This window comes from Erythrolamprus reginae, chromosome 11 (assembly GCF_031021105.1).
Source record: "Erythrolamprus reginae isolate rEryReg1 chromosome 11, rEryReg1.hap1, whole genome shotgun sequence".
NCBI classification, from domain to species: Eukaryota; Metazoa; Chordata; class Lepidosauria; order Squamata; family Dipsadidae; genus Erythrolamprus; species Erythrolamprus reginae.
Genome location: NC_091960.1, coordinates 17599848 through 17622629, shown reverse-complemented (window position 1 = coordinate 17622629; position 22782 = coordinate 17599848). Strand labels below are relative to the sequence as shown.

At 44.5% G+C, this 22782-nt stretch overlaps 2 protein-coding genes across 2 annotated transcripts; both read right to left on the bottom strand.

Annotated features, from left to right (window-relative positions):
- Window positions 1–196: 196 nt before the first annotated feature.
- LOC139173897 (ras-related protein Rab-39B-like) lies at window positions 197–7112 on the bottom strand. The gene is made up of 2 exons (XM_070763783.1): window positions 6744–7112; window positions 197–1422 (listed from the first exon to the last, which is right to left on the bottom strand). The coding sequence occupies exons 1-2, from the start codon at window positions 6962–6964 to the stop codon at window positions 999–1001; spliced, it is 645 nt and encodes a 214-aa protein (XP_070619884.1). The 5' UTR covers window positions 6965–7112; the 3' UTR covers window positions 197–998.
- A 4935-nt stretch (window positions 7113–12047) lies between these two features.
- RAB42 (RAB42, member RAS oncogene family) lies at window positions 12048–20709 on the bottom strand. The gene is made up of 2 exons (XM_070763787.1): window positions 20280–20709; window positions 12048–13691 (listed from the first exon to the last, which is right to left on the bottom strand). The coding sequence occupies exons 1-2, from the start codon at window positions 20543–20545 to the stop codon at window positions 13274–13276; spliced, it is 684 nt and encodes a 227-aa protein (XP_070619888.1). The 5' UTR covers window positions 20546–20709; the 3' UTR covers window positions 12048–13273.
- Between the last annotated feature and the right edge of the window lie 2073 nt (window positions 20710–22782).

Sequence of the window (22782 nt, the reverse complement as noted above, 5' to 3'; positions counted from 1 at the left end):
CTTATTGCAGGGTTCAAATAAATATAAGACACAATCTTAATTTTGGGGGAACATGGTAGTGTAGATATTAGAGGAAAAGGTACTAAAGTTTCAGCAAAATGTTTGGATTGGGATGAGGTATCGGAGGTGTAAATTGACTATATAGAATAAATACAAGATTTTCAATAATGAATAGAAAAGACTAATAATACATATGTAACTTATAGAGGTAAATTTATAATTGTATTTTTACTATAAAGAAAGGAAATCACCTTGCATCTTTTTTCTTTTACCATTTTTCCTTGCGTTAGCTTTCTCTTTTTTCTTCTATTTGTGTAAGATTTTATCTTTTAAAAAAGTAATTAAAAAAATATTCTGTATCCCCACCGTTTCAGTGACAATGGGTAGATTGGGAAAGGACCCTTTCTTACGACTAGATAATTTATGGAAACAATTTTAATAAACATAATCCAATTTTTTAAAAAGTCCCAAGATGTAGTTCCTGCAAGAGAAAATAACAGTTGTCATGTGAAGTTTAGTGAATAGCTAGAAGTTGAGCTGATCTCTGATGTTCAATGAATCCTTGTTTAGTGTTAGAGATGTGTATGGAAAGTTGATCACAGCCACCACACCAAATAAACTACCATGCTCCACCGGTATCCCAGCTTGATTCTTCATGAGTTCAACTCTTCCTTGGCAGCTACATTTGAACACTTTTTCCTTTTTACATTTGTGACCTGTGAGAATAAATGAGATTGTAGGCCTCTGTGAGGGAGTCTTCAAGATTTGTGCCCATAAAGTAGGTTTACAGAATTTCCTTAGAAAAATTTGCTCTTCAAACCAGATTGCGCACGTATAAATCATATTTAAGGACTCTGCAGATTGTGTGTGCTTAAACTAGATTGACTTAGTTAACAAATCATGGCTTTGCAACCTGCAGTGGAGCACAATGTGTAAATTCTTTTGCAAAATTGTTAACAAGAATGTTGTCCCAACTGCGCAGTGGCTCTTGTCTTCAGCTAGCAAGAACATTTCTTCCTCTTTTCCTGAGCAGGAGCCTCTGACTGAATCGGCGAAGGCAGTTTGGTTTTCACTCCATCCCACTGTGGACCAGGTTTCATTGCCCCACTTTTCAAGACCTTGTAGATGCCCAGAGTTAACATTTGGAAAACTGCCTCCACATTGCTGCTGCTTTTCGCCGAAGTCTCGATATACTTTGCTTCGAAAGAAGCAGCCAGCTTTTCAGCCTCCTTTTGTCCCACCTTCCGTTCAGCCTCCAAGTCACTCTTGTTTCCCACCAGCACGAAAACTGGGCGGTGAGGTTTGACTGTGTCCACCACTTCCTGATGCCAGCTTCTGATATTCTCAAATGATGCCCGGTTGGTTAGATCAAACATCAGGACTCCCCCAGCTGCATTACGGTAGTAGGAGCGTGTCACTGACCTACATCAAAAGAAAGAAGATTTGTTGAGCAAGGAAACATTGCAAGAAACCAGAAAGAAGAGAAGAGAAGGCAGAGGAGGGGAGGAGGAGAAGGGAGGGGAGAGGAAGAGAAGAAAGGAGGGGAGGAGAGATGAGAAGGAGGGAAGGAGAAAAAGGAGAAGAGAGGAAGAGAAGAAAGAGAAGGGAAGGGAGAAGAGGGGAAGGGAAGGGAGAAGTGGAGAGGAAGAGGAGAAGAGAAGAACTCTTGGCTAAGTGTGATCGGGCAAACAAGGAATTAGAATAGGGTTATTCAAGCTACAAAGGTAAAGGTTCCCCTCGCATATATCTGCTGGTTGTTCTTGACTCTAGGGGGCGGTGCTCATCTCTGTTTCAAAGCTGAAGAGTCAGTGCTGTCTGAAGACATTGTGGTCATGTGGCTGGCATGACCTAATGCCGAAGGCGCATGGGATGCTGATACCTTCCCACCGAAGGTGGTCCCTATTTTCTCTACTTGTATTTTTAACGTGCTTTCGAACTGCTAGGTTGGCAGAAGCTGACGCAAGTAACAGGGAGCTCACTTTGTTACGCAGCACTAGGGATTTGAACTGCCAAAGTGCCAACCTTTCTGACGACAAGCTCAGCGTCTTAGCCACTGAGCCATCGCGTCCATTATCCAAGCTATATTTGAGTTCAACAAGAAAAAAAGGACAAACTCTTTCACACAAATGGAGTCAGCACTTTTGTTTCTATCTTTCATAAGGAAAGTACCATATTTTTTGGAGTATAGGATGCACACACACCCCCTAAAAGTGGGTGGAAATGTTAGTTATACACTGAATACAACCATTTTTACCCTCCCCAAGTCCCACCTTGCACGAAAAAGGGTTGCGTAGAGCAGTGATCCCTCTAACATTAGAAAATGGTGCACGGCAATTGGAAACTGCTGCATGCCACTCTGTAGTCATGTGCCCAGTCGTGCAGCCTCCAATATTTGAAAATGGTGTGCAGCAGTTGGAAACTGCAGCGCTCCGTTCTCTTGTTACGTGCGCAGCTGGACAGCTTAGAGGGAACATCGGTGTAGAGGACTTAGGAGATCTGCAGAGTGCTCTTGAAGGCTGGGGGAGGGCAAAATCTTTTTTTCTTACATAGCTCTTCAAAATCTTGGTGCATCTTTTACCAGTATATATTATTGCTTGAAAAAAAATCGACAATTGCTTCCCAGTCCATTAAAATTGCTTCATTTGACCAAAACATTAACTTTCTCATTCTATTTCCAGTTTAATGCTAATGTTTTGTAAACATTAATTTTGTATTTACAATATACACTTTACTGTTTACAGTTAAAATACTTGGAGGAACTTTCTGGGACATTAATTGGTGTATCTATTTTTGTGAAATTTCAATAACTTTTAATACATACCTTTGCATCAATATATTAGAATGAGCAAAGTCTTGTTTCATTCCCTATTTTCTACCCCTTGGCTGTCCTTCTGGATGAGAGATTCCAGATTCTTTTTAAACAAAACTCACCACTTTCAGACCACCACCACCACCAAAAAAAGTCTGAAACCTGTCGGACGAAAGCGTTCCATCAAATTAGCCAACTTAAACTAAGCTTTCAAGTCCTCCATTCATGTGTGATATTGCTCTGATATTTTATATTCCTTTGGGTGTGGTGCAGGGGCGGATTGCTCTTACCGCCGCTACCGGTGTGCTGCACATGCAGGTTTGAGTGTCTTGCATGTGTGTGCCCGTGCCCCAGAATGCTTTTGCTTCTGCGCATGTGCAGGAATATTATTGTTGTTGTTGTTGCTATTGTTTGTTATTGTTATTATTATTATCATCATCATTATTAGACTTGTATGCCGCCCCTCTCTGGAGACTCGGGGTGGAAAGGAAGCAAAATCCTATGAGGGGACGCATGCAAGAGGCAGATTTTGTTGATTTTTTTGCTTCCTGCACATGCACAGAAGCAAAGCACACTGGGACATGGACGCATGCACACAAGACACTTGAAGCTGTGTGCGCAGCTCAACTTTTGCTACTGGTGTGGTGTCCTTTACTGTTCCAGTAGGAATCCACCCCTGGTGTCATGGTAGAAGATTAGATTGGATTAGATTTATTGGATTTATATGCCGCCCCTCTCCGCAGACTCGGGGCGGCTCACAACAATGGTAAAAAACAGTACATAGTAACAAATCTAATATTTAGCAATCTAAATTACAGTTTTAGGTTAAAAAGTCCAAAAAAAGAAACCCCAATATATAAAAAACAAGCACACAATCGAATCATACACAAAAACTACATGGGCAAAGGGGAGATGTCTCAATTCCCCCATGCTTGACGGAAGAGGTGGGTTTTAAGGAGTTTACGAAAGGCAAGGAGGGTGGGGCAATCCTAATCTCTGGGGGGAGCTGCTTCCAGAGGGTTGGAGCCACTACAGAGAAGGCTCTTCCCCTGGGTCCCACCAGACAACATTGTTTAGTCGACGGGACCCGGAGAAGGCCAACTCTGTGGGACCTAACCGGTCGCTGGGATTCATGTGGCAGAAGGCGGTCTCGCAGATATCCTGGTCCAATGCCATGTATGGCTTTATAGGTCATAACCAACACTTTGAATTGTGACTGGAAACTGATCGGCAAACAATGCAAACGGCGGAGTGTTGGAGTGACATGGGCATACCTGGGGAAGCCCATGATTGCTCTCGCAGCTGCATTCTGCACGATCTGAAGTTTCCGAACATTCTTCAAAGGTAGCCCTATGTAGAGAGCATTACAGTAGTCGAGCCTTGAGGTGATGAGGGCATGAGTGACTGTGAGCAGTGAGTCCCGATCCAAATAGAGCAGCAACTGGTGCACCAGGCGAACCTGGGCAAACGCCCCCCTCGCCACAGCTGAATGATGTTTCTCTAATGTGAGCTGTGGATCGAGGAGGATGCCCTAGTTGCGGACTCTCTCTGAGGGGGTCAATACCCCCCCCCCAGGGTAATGGATGGACAGATGGAGTTGTCATTGGGAGGCAAAACCCACAGCCACTCCGTCTTTTCCAGGTTGAGTTTGAGTCTGTTGACACCCATCCAGGCCCCAACAGCCTCCAGGCACCGGCACATCACTTCCACTGCTTCACTGACTGGACATGGGGTGGAGATGTACAGCTGGGTATCATCAGCGTACTGATGATACCTCACCCCATAATGCCAGAGTTTCTCATTGACTCCCAGAACACCACTTGGAGCACTGAGGGTGAAGTAAGAAGAGTGGTAGTGGGGGGTTTTGTGGTCACACGAGTCATGGGTGCTGAGATTCTGAGATTAGAGCAACTCTGACTCTTTTTTTTGCGGCCAGTTGCAATGCCATTTTTTACTTTTTGTTTTCTATAGGGCAGAGATGGCGAACCTATGGCATGGGTGCCACAGGTGGCATGTGGAGCCTTATCAGCTGGCACACAAGCTGTTGCCTTAGCTCAGCTCCAACACATATGTATGTGCCAGCCAGCTGATATTTGGCTTGCAGAGGCTCTAGGAGGTCGTTTTTGGCTTCCAGGGAACTTCCTGGGGGATGGGGGAGGGCGTTTTTGCCCTCCTTTGGCTCCAGGGGAGCCTTTGGAGCCTGGGGAAGGTGAAATACAAGCCTACTGGGCCCACCAGAGGGCCTCCAGGGGGAAGTGGGAACCAGTTTTCGCCCTCTCCAGGCATTGAATTATGGATGTGGGCACTCGCATATGCACAAAAGTGCAGGCCCATGCTCTTTTGGCACTCTAGGAAGAAAAGGTTCACCATCACTGCTGTAGGGTGACTCCAGCCAGTAGTGGGTTCTATAATCTGTTGCTACCGTTCACATGCACGCTTGCGCAGAAGCATCCCAGTCAGGTGGGCAGAGTCTTCTGCCTCCGTCACTACTGGTTCAGAGGACCAGGCCAAACGGGAGCGACCCATTGCTGACTCCAGTGGAGTGTGCTGGAAATTTTGCTGATGGCCAAGTAGAGGAATTTCAATCATATTAGGGTCATAAGAGCAGAAACCAGCCATAAATCACTTTTTTCAATGCCATTTGCTTGTGCTTTTCAGTCGTTGAAGAGCCAGTCGCAAAGGGAGCATGAGGCTCCGCCCAGCTGCCTGGAAGCTGCCATTTGTGAGCCGCTCCGAGTCCATGGAGAGGGGCGGCATACAAATCTAATAAATTATTATTATCATTATTATTGTTATCATTATCATCATCATATTATTATTATTATTATTATTATTATTATTATTATTATTATTATTACTAATATTGTGTCCACATGGTGGTGTCCAGGCAGATAGGCAGAACCCACTGACGGTTTGCTCCTCTTCGGTGCTACTGGTGCACCCTCCAAGGCTGTCACGGGCACGTACGTATCTGGTGGGTTCATGTGCACCCATTGTCACGAGATTCAGCTTCTGTGCATGTGCAGCAAACAAACTTTCATGTGAGGACACGCACACGAGTGAGATTTCAGTGATTTTTGCCAATATTTTTGCTTCTACGCATGTGCAGAAGCAAAAAAATGGCAAAAAGCACTGAAATCTCACTCACACAAATGTCTTCACAGGAGATTTCACTTGATGCGCATGTGCAGAAGCCAAATCTCACATGGGGGGTTCATGGGTGCGCGTCAGAGACATGCAGCTGTGTGCACATCCCGGATTTCCTACTGGGATGGTGCGCCAAATAGCGTAACCTGGAACCCATTATTGGTGGAGCCTCACACTCCCTTCACAACCGGCTCTCCGACGACCGACAGGCACAAGTGAACTGGGAGCATTTCACCCCTGTGCCGTTGTAACATCGAATGGTCACTAAATAAATGGTTGTATGATGAGAACTGCTTGTAAGGGGAAGGGGGGGGGAAGCCGGATTCTCTTAGCTCCTCTTAGATTAAATAGCTTTGTTCTTTCTTTCCCTGGGAGCATCTAATCATCAGACCGTTGCAGTTAGCAAGATCGTTATCGTACCATTGCTCTTTTATTTCTTTTTTCCTCATGCATCCCATCTGTTCCTTTGTTTGCTTATTCCTTTACACAGCCACCCATCTCCGAAATGGGAGGCATGCCATAAAAACAGCCCATGAAAAACTAACACTGAAATATTCAATAATTAAAAAGAACATCAATACCGATAGCCCTCAAGTTGCAACCAGGCTGGGAATCTGAAGTTTTTACCTCTCCAAATGAAGGAAGGAAGGAGATCTTTAAGCCTTCCGTACTTTCCAGGCTCTGTTGACTCATCGCATTCACGTCTTCCAAGGTTTGGGGGAAAAGCCCATCACTCCTGACCTTTTGGCCAAGAGACCCCCAGGCCCACCTAACTCCCCTGACTCACCTGAACCGTTCTTGGCCGGCAGTGTCCCAAAATTGCAGCTTGATATGCAGGTTGGGCTCCATCTCCAGAAAGTGGACGTAAAAATCCACCCCCACCGTTTGGTTCATGGACTCTGAAAAGACCCCATCGGCGTAGCGCTTCAGCAGACAGGATTTCCCTACCGTGGAATCACCCAGGACAATGATCCGGAACTGATAGTCCCACAGAGGATCCACAGCCATGGGGAGGCTGGAAGAGAGAGAGGGGAGCCCCTTGGAAGCTGCTATCTCTTGTGCGCCTGGATCTGTCTGGGTCTGTGAGCATGCAGGCGCGGGCACCGGTGGAGTGGAGCAAGACAACTCATACTTGACTCAAAATAAACAGGAACACTCCGATCCGTCCCCAAGCAGTGGGAAAAGCTGAGTTTCTAACCCAGGTGGGAAACTGGTTGAGACTTGTTTTGAGATTAGCGCAGGTAGTTGCTCTCCCGTTGACAGCCCGCGGCTGTGGCTCTTTTATTCCATGTTTGGGCAGGCAGGCTGCTCCTAAGGGAGGCAGGATGTGCATACACTTCTAGTCCTGCTCCTCCCTGAAAAATGGGCTGTGTTTATCCAAGGCCAAGCCAGGCCACTCAGGAACACGTTTCACCTACCTTCCAGCCTTCAGCAAGGTTTCTGGGCATCAAAGTTGCCTTCTTAGCCAGGAGAGGAAACTTAGTTTGGAAAGCTTAGAGCTACATAGTCTTAAACATGATCTAAGCATAGTCCATAAAATTATATGCTTCAACGTCCTTCCTGTCAACGACTACTTCAGCTTCAACCACAACAACACACGAGCACACGACAGATGCAAACTTAAAGTAAACTGCTCCAAACTCGACTGCAGGAAATACAACTTCAATAACCGAGTAGTTGATGCATGGAACTCACTGCCAGACTCTGTAGTATCATCTCCTAACCCCAAAAACTTTACCCTTAGACTATCCACTGTTGACCTCTCCCAATTCCTAAGAGGTCTGTAAGGGGCATGCATAAGTGCACCAGTGTGCCTTCCGTCCCCTGTCCCTAATGTTCTTCATTTTTACTAGTATGTATTTGAATATTATTATTTATAATACTCTTTTTCAAATTTTTGACTTTTACTAGTATCATGTATCTTAATAGTATCATATCTTTACTTGACAAAACAAATAAATAAAAATAAATAAAGGTCTTCTAAAACAGAGGACGCTGTTGTGCAAACGCAGCCCAAATGTGTATACACCTGACCTCCATGTAGCTGAATGATAATTTACACACAAACAGTAATGGGCAGCTCCCGGAATGGGGGGATTAATGCTGTTCCGGTAGCGAAAATGGAGCTGTCAGGCTGAACTCTCTAACTCCACATGAAGACTTCGGCCTGACAGGAGCTAAGTGCGCAGCTCCAGCTGACTGGCTGTCATAGGATGCTGTGAGATTTGCTTCCTGCGCATGCACAGGAAGTAAAATTTTGCACAAGGGCGTGTGCAACCGACGATTTTGGCAAATTTTTGCCTTTTTTTTTTTGCTTTCGTGCATGCGCAGAAGCAAAAACCTGGCAAAAATCACCAAAATCTCACAGTAGCACACCTCTTTGCAGATTTTGCTTCCTGCACATGCGCAGGAAGAAAATCTTGCACCAGGTGCATGCACCCAGCCACTGCGCCCATGCCCACGCCCGCTGCCTGCATGCTCCTGCCCACCGCCTGCCGGAAGACATTCCGGTAAATGGAGCAAAGTGCAGCTCCTCACTTCACACAAACAAGCTAGGCCATGGATGTCAAACTCAGTTTCATTGAGAGCCACATCGGGGTCGTGTTTGACCTTGGGGAGCCAGGTGGGTGTGGCCACCTTGATGTTGCTCATGTTGGGGGCACCTGTGGCGGTCTGAGCGCTCTGTCAGCAAAAATGGGCTTTGCAAGCTCCATTTTTGACTGCCAAGGCCTCCTGCAACCCTCTGCCAGTGAAAATGGAACTCGGGAGGGCTAACCATCGCATGTGGCCCTCCTGAGCTCAATTCTCACTGGCAGAGGGCTGCAGGAGGCCTTGGCAATCGAAAATGGCGCTCAAGAGACCATTTTTGCTGTTGGAAGCACCGCAGGCCAGTTCTTTGCTGTTTCCAGAGCAGCCCCGTCGGCTGGATCTAAGTACCCCACAGGCTGGTTCCAGCACTCGGACTTCAAGTTTGACCCCCCTTTGCTAGGCTAACATTTGGCTGCCTAATCAGTAGGCAATTCTGTCTTTGGGTTGATGCACACGTATGTGTGTCCTTGTATTGCAGTCGTGGATAAAGTCAGTTTACAAGAAGTAGATGCCCCCATTAAAAAAGCACAACATATATGCACCATGGCTGTGAGAAAGAAAACATAGGTAGGCCTTGACATGCAACAGTTCATTTAATGACCATTCAAAATTACAACGGCACTGAAAAGAGTGACTTATGACCGTTTTTCAGAGTTACGACCTTTGAAGCATCTCCAGAATCAGGTGAACAAAATTCAAATCCTTGGCAACTGATTCAACCACCAATGATAGTTGCCGTGTCCTGAGGTCACATGACAAGCCAAATCAATAGGCAAGCTAGATTCCCTTAACCTGGTTACTAGCTTAGCAACTGCAGTGATTCACTTATCAACTGGGGCAACGGCAGGTTGCACTTACCGCTGTATTGGTGTGCCGCATTCGCATCCGATTTGGGTGCTCCTGCACATGCTCATGTGTGATTTCGGTGATTTTTTGCTTTTACGCATGTGTGGAAGCAAAAAAACCACCCAAATCTCACACGCAAGAGCGTCCCCTTGGAAGATTTTGCTTCTGCACATGCGTATGAAATTTTAAAAGCCCCCTATACACCTGACGGACCGGCACTGGAGCAATCGTGTGCAAATTGTGCAATCTGGCAGCTTCTACCGGAACAGAGTTGCCTATCACACCGATAGGAACCCATCACTGAACTGGGGCGACAAAGGTTGTAAAATGGGGCAAAGCTCACTTAACAAATGTCTTTTAATCAAAAGAAATTTGGTGCTCCATGGGGGTTCGTAAAGTCCAAAACCTTTAGCCACTCAAGGTTAACCACCACTGATCTAAGAGGTAGGTGTGGTGCCCAGCTAGAAAAGGAGAGGGGGGGAGGGAGGGAGGGAGGAGAGAGAGAAAGAAAGAGAAAAAGAGAAAGAAAAAGAGAGAAGGAGAAGGGAGAAGGAGGAAGATGGAAGAGGAAGAGAGAAGGAAAGAAAGAAAGAGAGAAAGAGAGAAAGAAAGAAAGAAAGAAAGAAAGAAAGAAAGAAACAAAGAAAGAAAAGAAAGAAGACAGAGCTGGTCCATGCTTTGTGAGACCACTAGGAAATCCATCTTCTCTGGGCTAAACTGGAAAGGTAAAGCAAATCATTCCAAGAAAATGCAGGAAAACCACTTCCAAATCATATGGAAGATGTAGGGAGGTGTCCCCAACAAGGAAGGAAGGTTGTAAAATGGGGCAAAGCTCACTTAACAAATGTCTCTTTTAATCAAAAGAAATTTGGCGCTCCCTGGTGGTTGTAAAGTCAATAACCTTGAGCCACACAGAATTGAATTCTTAGCTATGGGCTGAGTTAGCCTGCAATACTAGGCTCTAACCACACTGCGCCACCATGGCTCTACAGAAGGTGATTTAAACTGAAATCCCATGTGCAAGTAGTTCTCGACTTACAACCATTTGTTTCCTGTCATGTAAAAAAGTGATTTATGATTGGTCCTTGCCCTTTTGACAGTATCCCCATGGTCATGTGATTGATGAAAGTTGGGGCGCTTGGCAACTGGGCGTGTATTTACAATAGACGCGTCATCCCGGGATCGTGCATTTGCCATTTGTGACTTTCCCACCTGGCTTCTGACAAGCAGAGTCAATGGGAGAAGCTGGATTCATTTAACGACCACTTGACTCACTTACCAACCATGGCAAAAATTTTAAAAAGTGGAAACAAGATATGACTTGATGGAGATCACCAGTGGATTTCAACCCAGGAAGTTATTTTTATTTCATTGTTATTGTTTACCTATTAAGCCCAGACAAAGCATCACTTTTCCTTCAGTAATAGGCAGAACAATGTTTTAAACACGTTGTTTCCTTCATTTCAAGGATTACAACCCGAGAGATCATTTACTGGGCTTTGAGCACTGCTAAGCATGGAAGAGTGGCCACTGAAGACCATGACAATAAACAAAGCCATACATATTATTAAATATTATTATTATTACTGTTTAAAAAGGGAAGTAAATATGTTGAAGGATTTTTTTTAAAACTTAAGTTTACATTAAGGAGATGATATGGTGGAAATGAAGACTATTTCAAAACTACTACTATTACTACTACTTCTCCTTCTTCTTCCTCCTCCTCCTTCTTCTCCAGTTTAACTACCACATAATCTCTTGTGGGGTGGAGTCAGGGCAACGGAATGGAGTGAACAGAGTGTTTTAATGGAAAGAACTGTTCCTAACCCGCAAAATCTGGAAGGCGAATCCACAATGCTCCTGGGATTAGTGTGGCGGGATTAGTCTGACTCAGCAGATATTTCTGGAGCCGTCTGAGCTCTCCTGTCAGAACTGCCATCATCTGCTTGAGCTTCCCATTCACCGCCTGCCAGTCTGCCATGAACTACAAGGAGGATGGGAGGGGGGAAGAATTGCTGTATATTTCAGTGTATAAGATGCACTTCTGCCCCCCCCCCAAAAAAAGTGGGTGGAAATGCCTGTGGGCCTCATACAGGGAATGTTGTAGAAGACTCCGCCCACCCACCGGCCCCCACCCTTCGGCCTCTGCCTCCCAGCAATTTGCCACCTTGCAGCAAACAGCCTGGTCAGCTTCAGCACAGCCTGATTTAGCATGAGCAGCTGAATGATGGTTGGATCTGCCTCCCAGAATACCACTTATCAGCTGTTCCAGGCTGTGGGAATCACCACCACCCACCACCACTGCTGCCTATCGCTGTCTCTGTGTGTCCCATTTTCAGTCTCCGCCTGCCCCATTTTTGGAAACTTCCAGGGTGGTATCACTAGTGGAACAGCTGATAGGCAGCATTTCAGGAGGCAGATCCAACCACCAGTCAGCTGCTCGTGCTAAATCAGGTTGTTTCCTGTTTGCTGCAAGGAGGCAAATTGCTGGAAGGCAGAGGCAGATTTTTCTGTCTTGTTTTCCTCCCCTAAGTTAGGTGTATCCTATAGTGAAGAGCATCTTGTAGTCCGACAAATACAGTAACCATTCATCCTACCTTCCAGAGACAACATCTCAAGGTCAAACCCTGGGAATGGAATGAAAATGGCTCACCAATGTTGAAAAGAATTTATTCAAATAAAATTGGACAGCAAGGGACCACGGGAGGAGGGGAACTGAAGGGAAACATTAATCGGGGAGTTTTGACACGTGAATTTCAATTCTGGCTTTGCTACACTGTAAACCACTTGGCTTTTAATAAAAGTATATTTTTCACTGCAAATGGAGTTGAGGGTCTTTTTTCCTAACAAGAGGCTTAAGCCAGGGCAGGTCTGACAACTACATCTGTCCGTCTGGCAATCCTCATAACTTATCCCTTCTATCTCCCATCAGCCAAGCTAGCAGCTGGATGCAATGAGGACATAAAAAGACTGTGCAGGTTAGGACTATGAACTGCAATTAACAGGGTAGCGATGTGAAAGTGGGCTGAGGGGGGATCTCTTTTTAGGATCCAATCTGGGTCAGTCACCAGGACCAGAGGTTTAATCTTCAACACTTTTGGACTAATGCTGGAGCCCATTCTCTAGGGTAGTGGTGGTGAATCTATAGCACAGTTGGCACGCGAAGCCATATCTGCTGGTATGCAAGCTGTTGCCCTAGTTCAGCTCCAACGTGCATGTATGTGCCGGTCAGCTGTTTTTTGGGTCATACAGAGGCTCTGTGAGGGCATTTTGGGCTTCCAGAAAGCCTCCGGAGGGATGGGGAGGGCATTTTTACCCTCCTCTGGCTCCAGGGAAGCCTTTGGATCCTGGGGAGGGCAAAACACAAGCCTACTGGGCCCATTAGGAGTTGGGAAACAGGCCATTTCTGGCCTCCAGAGGGCTTCCGGGAGCCAGGGAAAGTTGTTTTTGCCCTCCCCAGGCATTGAATTATGGGGGAGAAAGACATTCCAGCACAAGTCTGAAAACTGGAAGAGTAAACCTCCAGTGATCGATCCAGATTGGATCCTGCAACATTATCCTGGGACACATATATTTGCCTTCATTTGTGAGACCTTTTTAGTTTTCGATGATGCTAAAAAATATTTTAAGTTGAGAATTAAAAAAAAAACCCAATGCCCATTTCTTTTATAAAAATCTAAAAACAACAGAAAAAAAATGTGTCACTGATTTTCAACAGGAAACAAGATCTGAGATGAGATCTCCAGAGGATGTAATAAAGTAGTTGGGGGTAACAGGTTGTGGATGGCGTCACCTGGGTAAGGATTAACCCAATGGATTAAGTCTGTGTTTCATCTAAGGAAGAATTCTGTTTTGTCCTTGTCACATCCAGTTCTAACTGAGTTAACATTGGCATGCTTCTTTGGATGGCTTCTTCCTTTGCAGACTGCTTGCTCTCCTCTTATGAACGATTTTCACGCCGTCCCAGCCTTCCTGCAGGTCAAACTCTTTGTTTTTCAGAGCCTCGTAGATAGCGTTGGTGATGGTCTCGAAAGCCAGGTCTATGTTGGTGTCAGTTTTGGCAGATGTTTCTACGAAAGAGGTGCCTAGAGAAGTCGCCATGCCCTCCGCTTCCTCCAGGGTGACCCTGTTCATGGACTCGAGGTCACACTTGTGGCCAACGAGGAGGAAGATGACTTTGTCCATCACGTTGGTCACCTCATTGTACCAATCGAAGATGCTCTCAAAGGACCTTCGATTGGTCATATCAAAGATCAGCAGCACCCCAATCGCATTGCGGTAGAAGGACCTGGTGATGCACCTAAGAGGGGGAAAATGCCAAATTGAAACGTTAGTTTTTTCTCCAAGATATCAGAGTTCTCTAGAACAATGTTCTCTTTGCCAAGTTTGGAGACCCCTGATCTAGAGCAGTGTTTCCCAACCTTGGCAACTTACTTACTTACTTACTTACTTACTTACTTACTTACTTACTTACTTACTTACTTACTTACTTACTTACTTACTCATTCATTCATTCGATTTGTATGCCACCCCTCTCCGTAGACTCGCCAATGTGGCTGGGGAATTCTGGGAGTTGAAGTCCAGATATCTTCAAGTTGCCAAGGTTGGGAAACACTGCTCTAGGCCACAGTATCTCATCCCCTGAGCTTTGTACCAGGGAAGTGTTCGACAGAAACATACACACAGACACATATACAGTGTCTGTCGAAACTACACACACACATATACAGTAATGAGCAGCCAAAATTTCTTACTGCCACATTGTGGGTGTGGCTTATTTTGTGGGTGTGGCTAGTGGTCATGTGACTGGGTAGGATGGCTATGTGACCAGGTGGGAGTGGCTAGAACGATCATCATCCTTCAAGTGAACTGTTAAGTCCTCGACTTACAACCTCACCAGGGTCTCTGGGGTGACAATTTGATTCGCGTTTCCCGCACTCTCCTTCCTGGGTCGCCCCCTGCCTCAGGCTGGGTAGCTAGGCAAACAGGTGCCAATCAGCTGTTGAGAAAAGTGTCTGTGTAGATTGTTGTGAGTTTGGGTTTTTCCCTGTGTAATATTTTGAGCGTCTTTGGTATTGAGTATGGTAAGCATACCAGAAGTTGCCAAGTTGGGAAACACTGGCCTAGAGGTTAATTCTCTGCCTTACGGCTGCAAGCTCAAATCCCAGTGAGGGTATGGCAAGCTGATGAGAGGAAACAACCTTGAAATAGATCTATACTAGTCTCCCTTCATTTTCAATTCAGCAAAAATATGTTGACACACACAAACAGGTAACATATTTTTGCTGATAATTTCGCTGATAATATAAATATATCTACATATACAAAATATTCATGATAAACTACTAATATCTCTTTCATAGTTTTTCTTATTTACAACGTAAAGTATAGTAAATATCCTAAAGCCCTGATGGCGAACCTCCCACATGTGCCACAGGTGGCACGCAGAGCCATATCTGAGGGCATGTGAGGCGTTGCCCTATGTCAGCTCCAGCACACACACGCATGCTAGACAGCTGATTTTTGGCCTTTTCTTGGCTGTTTCCCTGAAGCTCCAGAGTGCAAAAAACGACCCAATGGGCAAACCTGAAGTTCAGCAAAGAGGACTTCCAATTTGCCCTTTGTGCTGTTTTTCGCACTCCGGAAGCTTCAAGAAGCTTCCCTGAAGATTCCGGAGTGCAAAAAACCCAACACAATGTAAAAACCGGAATTTGGTTGTTTTTTCACCGTCCCAGGCTCCACTGAGGCCTGTGCACATGCATAGGGACGGGGTGGTGGTTATGCACACGTGCAGGGGGCAGTGTGGGCAGTGAAGGGCTACCAAAATTTTTACTACCACGCTGTGGCCATGGCTTATGCAGGACGCCCAACATTTTCTTTCAACATCTTTCGATGCAAATTGGGGGCTCTGGAGTGGAGCTCCATTTTCACTGCCCCACTGCATTCCACCCCGTCTGGGTAGCAGCCTACCCTTGAGTGTGGGATATGTGCGCATGTTTGGGGGGGGAGGCTAATGGGTTTGGGCACATGTGCACGTGCAAACACACGCAAGCACCCTTTTTTGGCATGTGATTGATGTGAACCAAAACAGGTTTGCCATCATGGTCCTAAAGTATCTCTTGTTGTTGAGTTTATAACAGCAGCCTGTAGAACTCATGCTTTTCTGATAACTATGTAAACTAAGCACTATTCTAAGACCTTTTATGATGTCTGTTATGCTATGGTTTTTATGTTGTCTGGGTCTGTGACCTATGGTAAACATCCTACTACTACTGCAAGATATCAGAGCTATTTGTTGCAGCGCTTGTCTGGATACTAATTGTTACCATCCATCATGCGCCTACTGACCTTGGTCTGGAGTGTTGTTTGCAAAGCAATTTATTTTTTAGATGCAAACAGAGGCAGAATCTTTTGATATGATATACAGAGAGTCCTGACTTACAACTGTAATTGAGTCAGCAATTTTAGCCGTAAACCATGATAGTCACAAAGCTGGTCACCACGTGATTCATCTGATTTTACAAACTTTTTGATGGAGGCCATTAAGCAAACCATTGTTTGCAATGGAACAATATTATTATTATTATTATTATTATTGTTGTTGTTGTTGTTGTTGTTGTTAATATTTCTATGCTGCCCTTCTCAAAGCGACTTAGGGTGGCGCACAACATTGTAAATACAAACAATATATGTGAGAAATCTAATTATTTTAAAAGCACATATACAAAATTAATAAAAATCTAAAAACCCCTAATGTAGTCATCCACATTCACCCAATTCAATCATTCATTGGCCACGGGACAATCTCATGGTTCACGGTCCCCATGCCTGCCGGCAGAGGTAGGTCTTCAGAGCTTCCAAAAGACCAGGAGGGAGTGGGTGGTACGTATCTCCAGAGGAAGTTCATTCCAGAGGACCAGGGCCACCACAGAGAAGGCTCTTCCCCTAAGCCCCGCCAGACGACATTGTTTGGCCAACAGGACCTGGAAAAGGCCAGCTCTGTGGGACCTAACTGGCCACTGGGATACATGAGGGAGAAGATGGTCCCATAAGTAGTTTTGCTGGAAATCAGAAGTAAGCACCAGTTCTACCTAAGAATTGTGGATTATAGAAATGACAGTAGTTTTATAATGCTTATAGTAATAACACTTGGACTTATATACCGCTTCATGGTGCTTTTACAGCCCTCTCTAAGCAGTTTACAGAGTCAGCCAGGGGAGGGCTGCTGACCTGTGCAGTTTGGAGAATCCCCCAAATCCCACTCCTGGCTGTCTATGCTCAATTGTTAAGTGAATCTGGTGAATACCCCATTGATTTTGCTTGTCAAAAGGGCACATGACCCTAGAACACTACAGCCGTCATAAGTCTGAGCCAGTGGTCAAGAGTCCGAATTTTGATTATGGGGATGCTGCGATATTCCTAAGTGACAAAAACAGTCACTTTTTCAGTGCTGTTTAACTTCGAGCAGTTACTAAACAAATGGCTGCATTGAGGATTATCGGTACCAGTAATCCAGAATATTATAACAACAATAGAGTTGGAAGGGACCTTGGAGGTCTTCTAGTCCAACCTCCTGCCTAGGCAGAAACCCTACACCAGACAAATGGTTATCCCACATCTTCTTAAAAACTTCCAGTGTTGGAGCATTCACAACTTCTGGAGGCAAGCTGTTCCACTGATTAATTGTTCTAATTGTCAGGAAATTTCTCCTTAGTTCTAAGTTGCTTCTCTCCTTGTTTAGTTTCCACGCATTGCTTCTTGTTCTACCCTCAGATGCTTTGGAGAATAAATTGACTCTCTCTTCTTAGTGGTATCCCCTGAGATATTGAATATCCTGTCTATCCTGTACCCAGTTCCTGCAACCGTTCTTCATATGTTTTAGCCTTCCGTCTCCTAATCATCTTTGTTGCTCTTCTCTGCACTCTTTCTAGAGTCTCAACATCTTTTTACATCTTGGTGACCAAAACTGAATGCAGTATTCCAAGTGTGGCCTTACCAAGGCCTTATAAAGTACTATTAACACTTAATGTGGTCTTAATTCTATCCCTCTGTTAATGCAGCCTAAAACTGTGTTGGCTTTTTTGGCAGCTGCTGCACACTGCTGGCTCATATTTAAATGATTGTCCACTAGGAGTCCAAGATCCCTTTCATAGTTACTTCGCCACAGTTAGTATTCCTGTCCCTTTTCTAAAAATATACCAGAAGCAATTAGAAATGTAGGAAAACAAAACAAGTGTCTTCTTTTATCTCTCCAGGGGGTAGTCCCACCAGTGTTTCACAACACAAAACAGGATCTAAGATCTCCAAATGACCAACAAACCAACTCACTATCAGATGGGCTTAACCAGGACATAGTCCATTACTCTGCAAATCTGATCACACAGGTGAGTTCTGTGAAGACTTACAAGAAAAATAAATGGGGTGGCTTTAAGGTGCTCCAGCTTTGTGTTTCTTTGCCTTCTATCTCTTGATTAGCCTTGAAAAACTCAGCTTCAATCACACCCTGCCCCACCCAGGCCCCCTTTCTTTCAGCAGCTGGCCCCACACCTCTTCAGATAAAAGATTGCAGATGTGATCAGAAGGAGGGTGGGGACAGCCCTCAAGGCCAAGCTACCCTGAGGGGATTAATTTACAACCAAAGCAGAAGTCTGAGGCAATTTTGCTGAGATCCTCCTTAACAAAAGCTTAAGGGGGGTGATTGTGTTATCACATTTTAAAAGAAAAGGATATTATCTAGATCTCCACCTAAATGCTGGGGCAACTCTTAAGAGTGACAATTCCTAAGCTCTGTGGTCAATATTTTTCTGTAAATCTGTAAAAGACCTGGCTTTTCCAACAGACCTGGAGCCATTGACCTGGGAGGGAGGGAGTTAATAGTGAGGTCGGCCCATGAATATATGGGTGGATGCAATTATTTTAAATAGAAATGTTTTTATATTGATCCATTTTTGTTGCCAGCCTCCCTGAGTCCCTAGGGAGTTGTGTATGTACAGTGGTACCTCTACTTAAGAACTTAATTCGTTCTATGACCAGGTTCTTAAGTAGAAAAGTTATTAAATAGAAGCAATTTTTTCCATAGGAATCAATGTAAAAGCAAATAATGTGTGCAAACTCGGAATAAAATAAAAGCTCGCAATTTGGGTGGGAGGAGGAGAAGGGTCACTGCTGAAGGAAGAAGATGAGGTGAGGGGAATCAAAAAAATCCAAAACTTTAAGGCTTAAAAAAAAGAAAAAGAGGGACTCTGAGGCAGTGAGGAGAAGCACTCGCCTCCCATACACAGGGCACGAGGCTGCCTCCCGTACACTACACTAGAGAGAGAAATGGCAGGAAACTGGCCAGGCCTTCGTGCCGCTCTCAAATTTCCTGGGAAATTTTTCCGGGCGTGGGTTCTTAAGTAGAAAAATTCTTAAGTAGAGGAGTTCTTAAGTAGAGGTACCACTGTATGTATAAGGTATAATGCATAATATATAAGTATATATATATATATAATGTGTGTGTGTGTATATGTATGCATACATATATGTATGCATACATATATATACACACATATACATAGACACACACACACACACACACACACATATATATGCAGACTGCTCAAAAAAATAAAGGGAACACTCAAATGACACATCCTAGATCTGAATGAATGAAATATTCTCATTGAATACTTTGTTCTGTACAAAGTTGAATGTGATGACAACAAAATGAAATTGTCAATCAGCGTTGCTTCCTAAGTGGACAGTTTGATTTCACAGAGGTATGATTTATGTGGAGCTATATTGTGTTGTTTAAGTGTTCCCTTTATTTTTTTGAGCGGTGTATTTATACACAAACAGGCATCCTTTAGTCTCAAAAGACCATGGTATCATGTTCTGGATTCCCCAGAGCATGAAGCCTGAGTAGATGAGTACAAACATATACATACAGTACATACATCAGAAGCAATTTATTCATGCAGCTTATTCGCTGCACAAGCATTTTGTGCCTTCTGGGCTTGAAAGCTGAGAAACCCAGGTTTCTGAAGGAAAATACATACGGTTGTTCATATAATTTGTCACCCGTTTCCCAGGCCTTCTCTCTTACACCCCAACTAATGTCACTAGTCAGGTGAAGTTGTGGTCCTCAGCAGGACATCCAATTTGTGTGTGTGTGTTTTAATTATTATTTGGTAGGTTTATTTCAATTTTCCTCCAGGAGCTCATAACAATCCTTTCCCATTTCCCCAACAATAACTCCCTGAGGTAGGAGTTGAGAGAATAACTGGACTAAGTCCCCTGAAGACCTTCTGTGGGTGGGGGAGAAGGCGAGACCCTACCATGTTTCCTTGCTCATAGTCCAACATCTTCATAACACCATCATACTGGCTCCTACTTTTGGAGCAGCGTAAGAATTCAACGGCATGGTGGTAATGGCTGGCCATTTTAGATCTATGGCGATCTAAATTTTAGACCCCCCACAGCATGGTGGTCATCTTTTAGATCTTCAACAGCCTGGTGGCAATGGCTGGCCATTTTAGACCTATGGAGGTCTAAATTTTAGACCCCCACAGCATGCTGGAGATCTTTTAGACCTTCAACAGCATGGTTGTAATGGCTGGCTATTTTAGAGTCTAAACTTTAGACCTCCATGGCACGCTAGAGACCTTTTAGAGCTTCAACAACATGGTGCTAATGGCCATTTTAGACCTGTGGAGGTGCCAAGCCTACCCCTGTTGAAAAATACCATCACCAGTTCCCCACCATTTGTTCTGCTTCAGTAGTTCTGCCTGGGGTTCCCCTTACAGCTTGCCCTTGAAATATCCCTCCCCTGAAACATTTTTTGGTCCTGCCCAGGCTAAAACATTTCAGTCTCGAATCATTTAGCGCCCTTCTGGGTTCTAAACCTTACCTGAACCTCTCCTGGCCAGCAGTGTCCCAGAGCTGAAGCTTCACCCTGATTCCTGGAGGCAGCTCCATCATCTTGCTGTAGAACTCTACCCCAACGGTGGGGCAAGGGGTTGGGATGAAGCACCGCTCGGTGTATCGCCGCAGGAGAGACGTTTTGCCCACGGTGGAATCACCCAGCAGCAGGATCCGAAACTGGTAGTGCCAATTGCCACTGGGTGGGTGAGCAGGGAGCATCCGTCCCAATTTTGTCTCAGTAGATACTTCCATCGTGGAAATGGGAGCAGGAGAGAACAGCTTTGGCGTGGAACCTTGAGAAGAACCCGATTGTCTCTCCTCCTCTGCTGATCTCAACGAAGTTGAGAAGAACTCCTTACGGGATGAAGACAGAGCGTCTCTCCACCCTCGAGGCTCCCTCCCCGCTACTGTCTCCCCTGGAGGAAAGAAAAGCCAACCCACCTCTTAGGACGAATATGACTCCCCTCGCCCCTCCTCCTCCTGCTCCACCTATCACGTTCCCTTCTGGCTCGGCTTCTCCAAACAATAAACAGAGAAGAAGATCTGATTTCTGTTTTTGAGGGATAGTAAGGCAGAAGCGTGGATTGCCTCTGGCATTGTGTGCTTTCAGATTTCCCCCCCAATTGACTTCTTTGAATCAGGGTCGCCTTTGTGAGTTGGGTGCAGACAATAATTGAATATATAAATACACACATCTATTATTTCGGATGCCTGTGCATTAAAGAACTGTGTCTAGCTTCTCCAGAATATCATCTCCAAGCTCTCTGCAAACTTGGTAACTTTTAAGACTTGTGGACTTCAACTCCCAAAATTCTCCAGCCAGAAGTCCACAAGTCTTGAAGTTGCTAAGTATGGGAACCCCTGATGATCCACCTGGCATTTCAAAAATCAAATTTAGATCGCGGTGGATTCCACTTCCGTAGAAATAAAGTTCATCCAAGAGGGCGCAGATGTCCTATCTAATAGCAGTTGGGCTTGGTGGTTGATTCAGAGGACTTTAACCCAAACCTATTTATTTATTTTTATTTATGTATATATATATTTGTCAAACTATAGGATGGTAATTTGTACAAATAAAACATTAGATAAGTAATGATAGAAACATACCTGTAGAAACATAGAAGATTGACAGCAGAAAAAGACCTCATAGTCCATCTAGTCTGCCCTTATACTATTTCCTGTATTTTATCTTAGGATGGATATATGTTTATCCCAGGCATGTTTAAATTCAGTTACTGTGGAGTTACCAACCAAGTCTGCTGAAAGTTTGTTCCAAGCATCTACTTCTATTTCAGTAAAATAATATTTTCTCACGTTGCTTCTCATCTTTCCCCCAACAACGGACCTCAGATTGTGCTCCCTTGTTCTTGTGTTCACTTTCCTATTAAAAACACTTCCCTCCTGAACTTTATTTAATCCTTTAACATATTTAAATGTTTCGATCATGTCCCCACTTTCCTTTCTGTCCTCCAGACCAGTGTTTCCCAATCTTGGCAACTTGAAGATATCTGGACTTCAACTCCCAGAATTCCCCAGACAGCATTTGCCAAGGTTGGGAAACACTGCTCCAGACTATACAGAAGATAAAAAGTAATGATAGAAGACAATAGAACAGTAGGACAGGGACGGTAGGCACAATAGTGTGCTTATACTGAATGTGTCTTTTTTTTTTAGGAGTACTCAAATTCTAAAAGAAAACAGGGGAGGAGGTAAAGGAAATCTACCAGTTTTCTTTCCCCCACGCTTTGCAAATTGACTGTATCACATCTCCACTGCAGAGCTTTTGAGAACAATCCTGTAGACAGACTTCTTCCCCAGTTCCCCTTTCCTTTGCATGCCATTCTCTTGAAAACCAATCAGGTTATCTATACATTCTTCCAGGCATTAACTGATTAAACCATTTAGATTTGTAGTAGCATCTGCTGAAGACCTTAAAGCAGGGATTCTCCAAAATTGGTCACTTTTTAAGCGAAGCTGTCTGGGGAATTCTGGGAGTTGAAGTCCCCAAGTTTTAAAACTGGCTGAGTTGAGAGACCCCTGGCTGAAAGGAAGCCCTTTCTGGAGGTTTCTTACAAAACAGCTGAGCAAACCCAAAAAGCAGAGCAAATGCAGGAAGCCACCGGAGGTGAAGTGGGGTTGTCCTTGCTCTTTCCCCCTCTCCTTAGCTGCCTCCAGCTCTTATCTAATCTCTTCCTCAAAGTCCCGAAGTCATGTGCCAGCAGCTCCTAGTATTTTGCATGAGGGCTAATTTTACTCCTGCTATTTTGTACTTCTAGGACAAAAGTCCTTGAGCTAGCTTCTTGCTTTTTCTTTCCAACTTCATCTTCAGTTCATCCCCCTAACGAAATATAGAGGAAGCAATTCAATTGGAAAATTTAGTTTGCTATGGAACATCCAATGCCTATTTAACATTCTATTATAGCAGACATTATAGATATAGCTGTCTTCCTTGATGTCTAGAGAAGTTAAAACTTTGTCAGCAAAGTTCA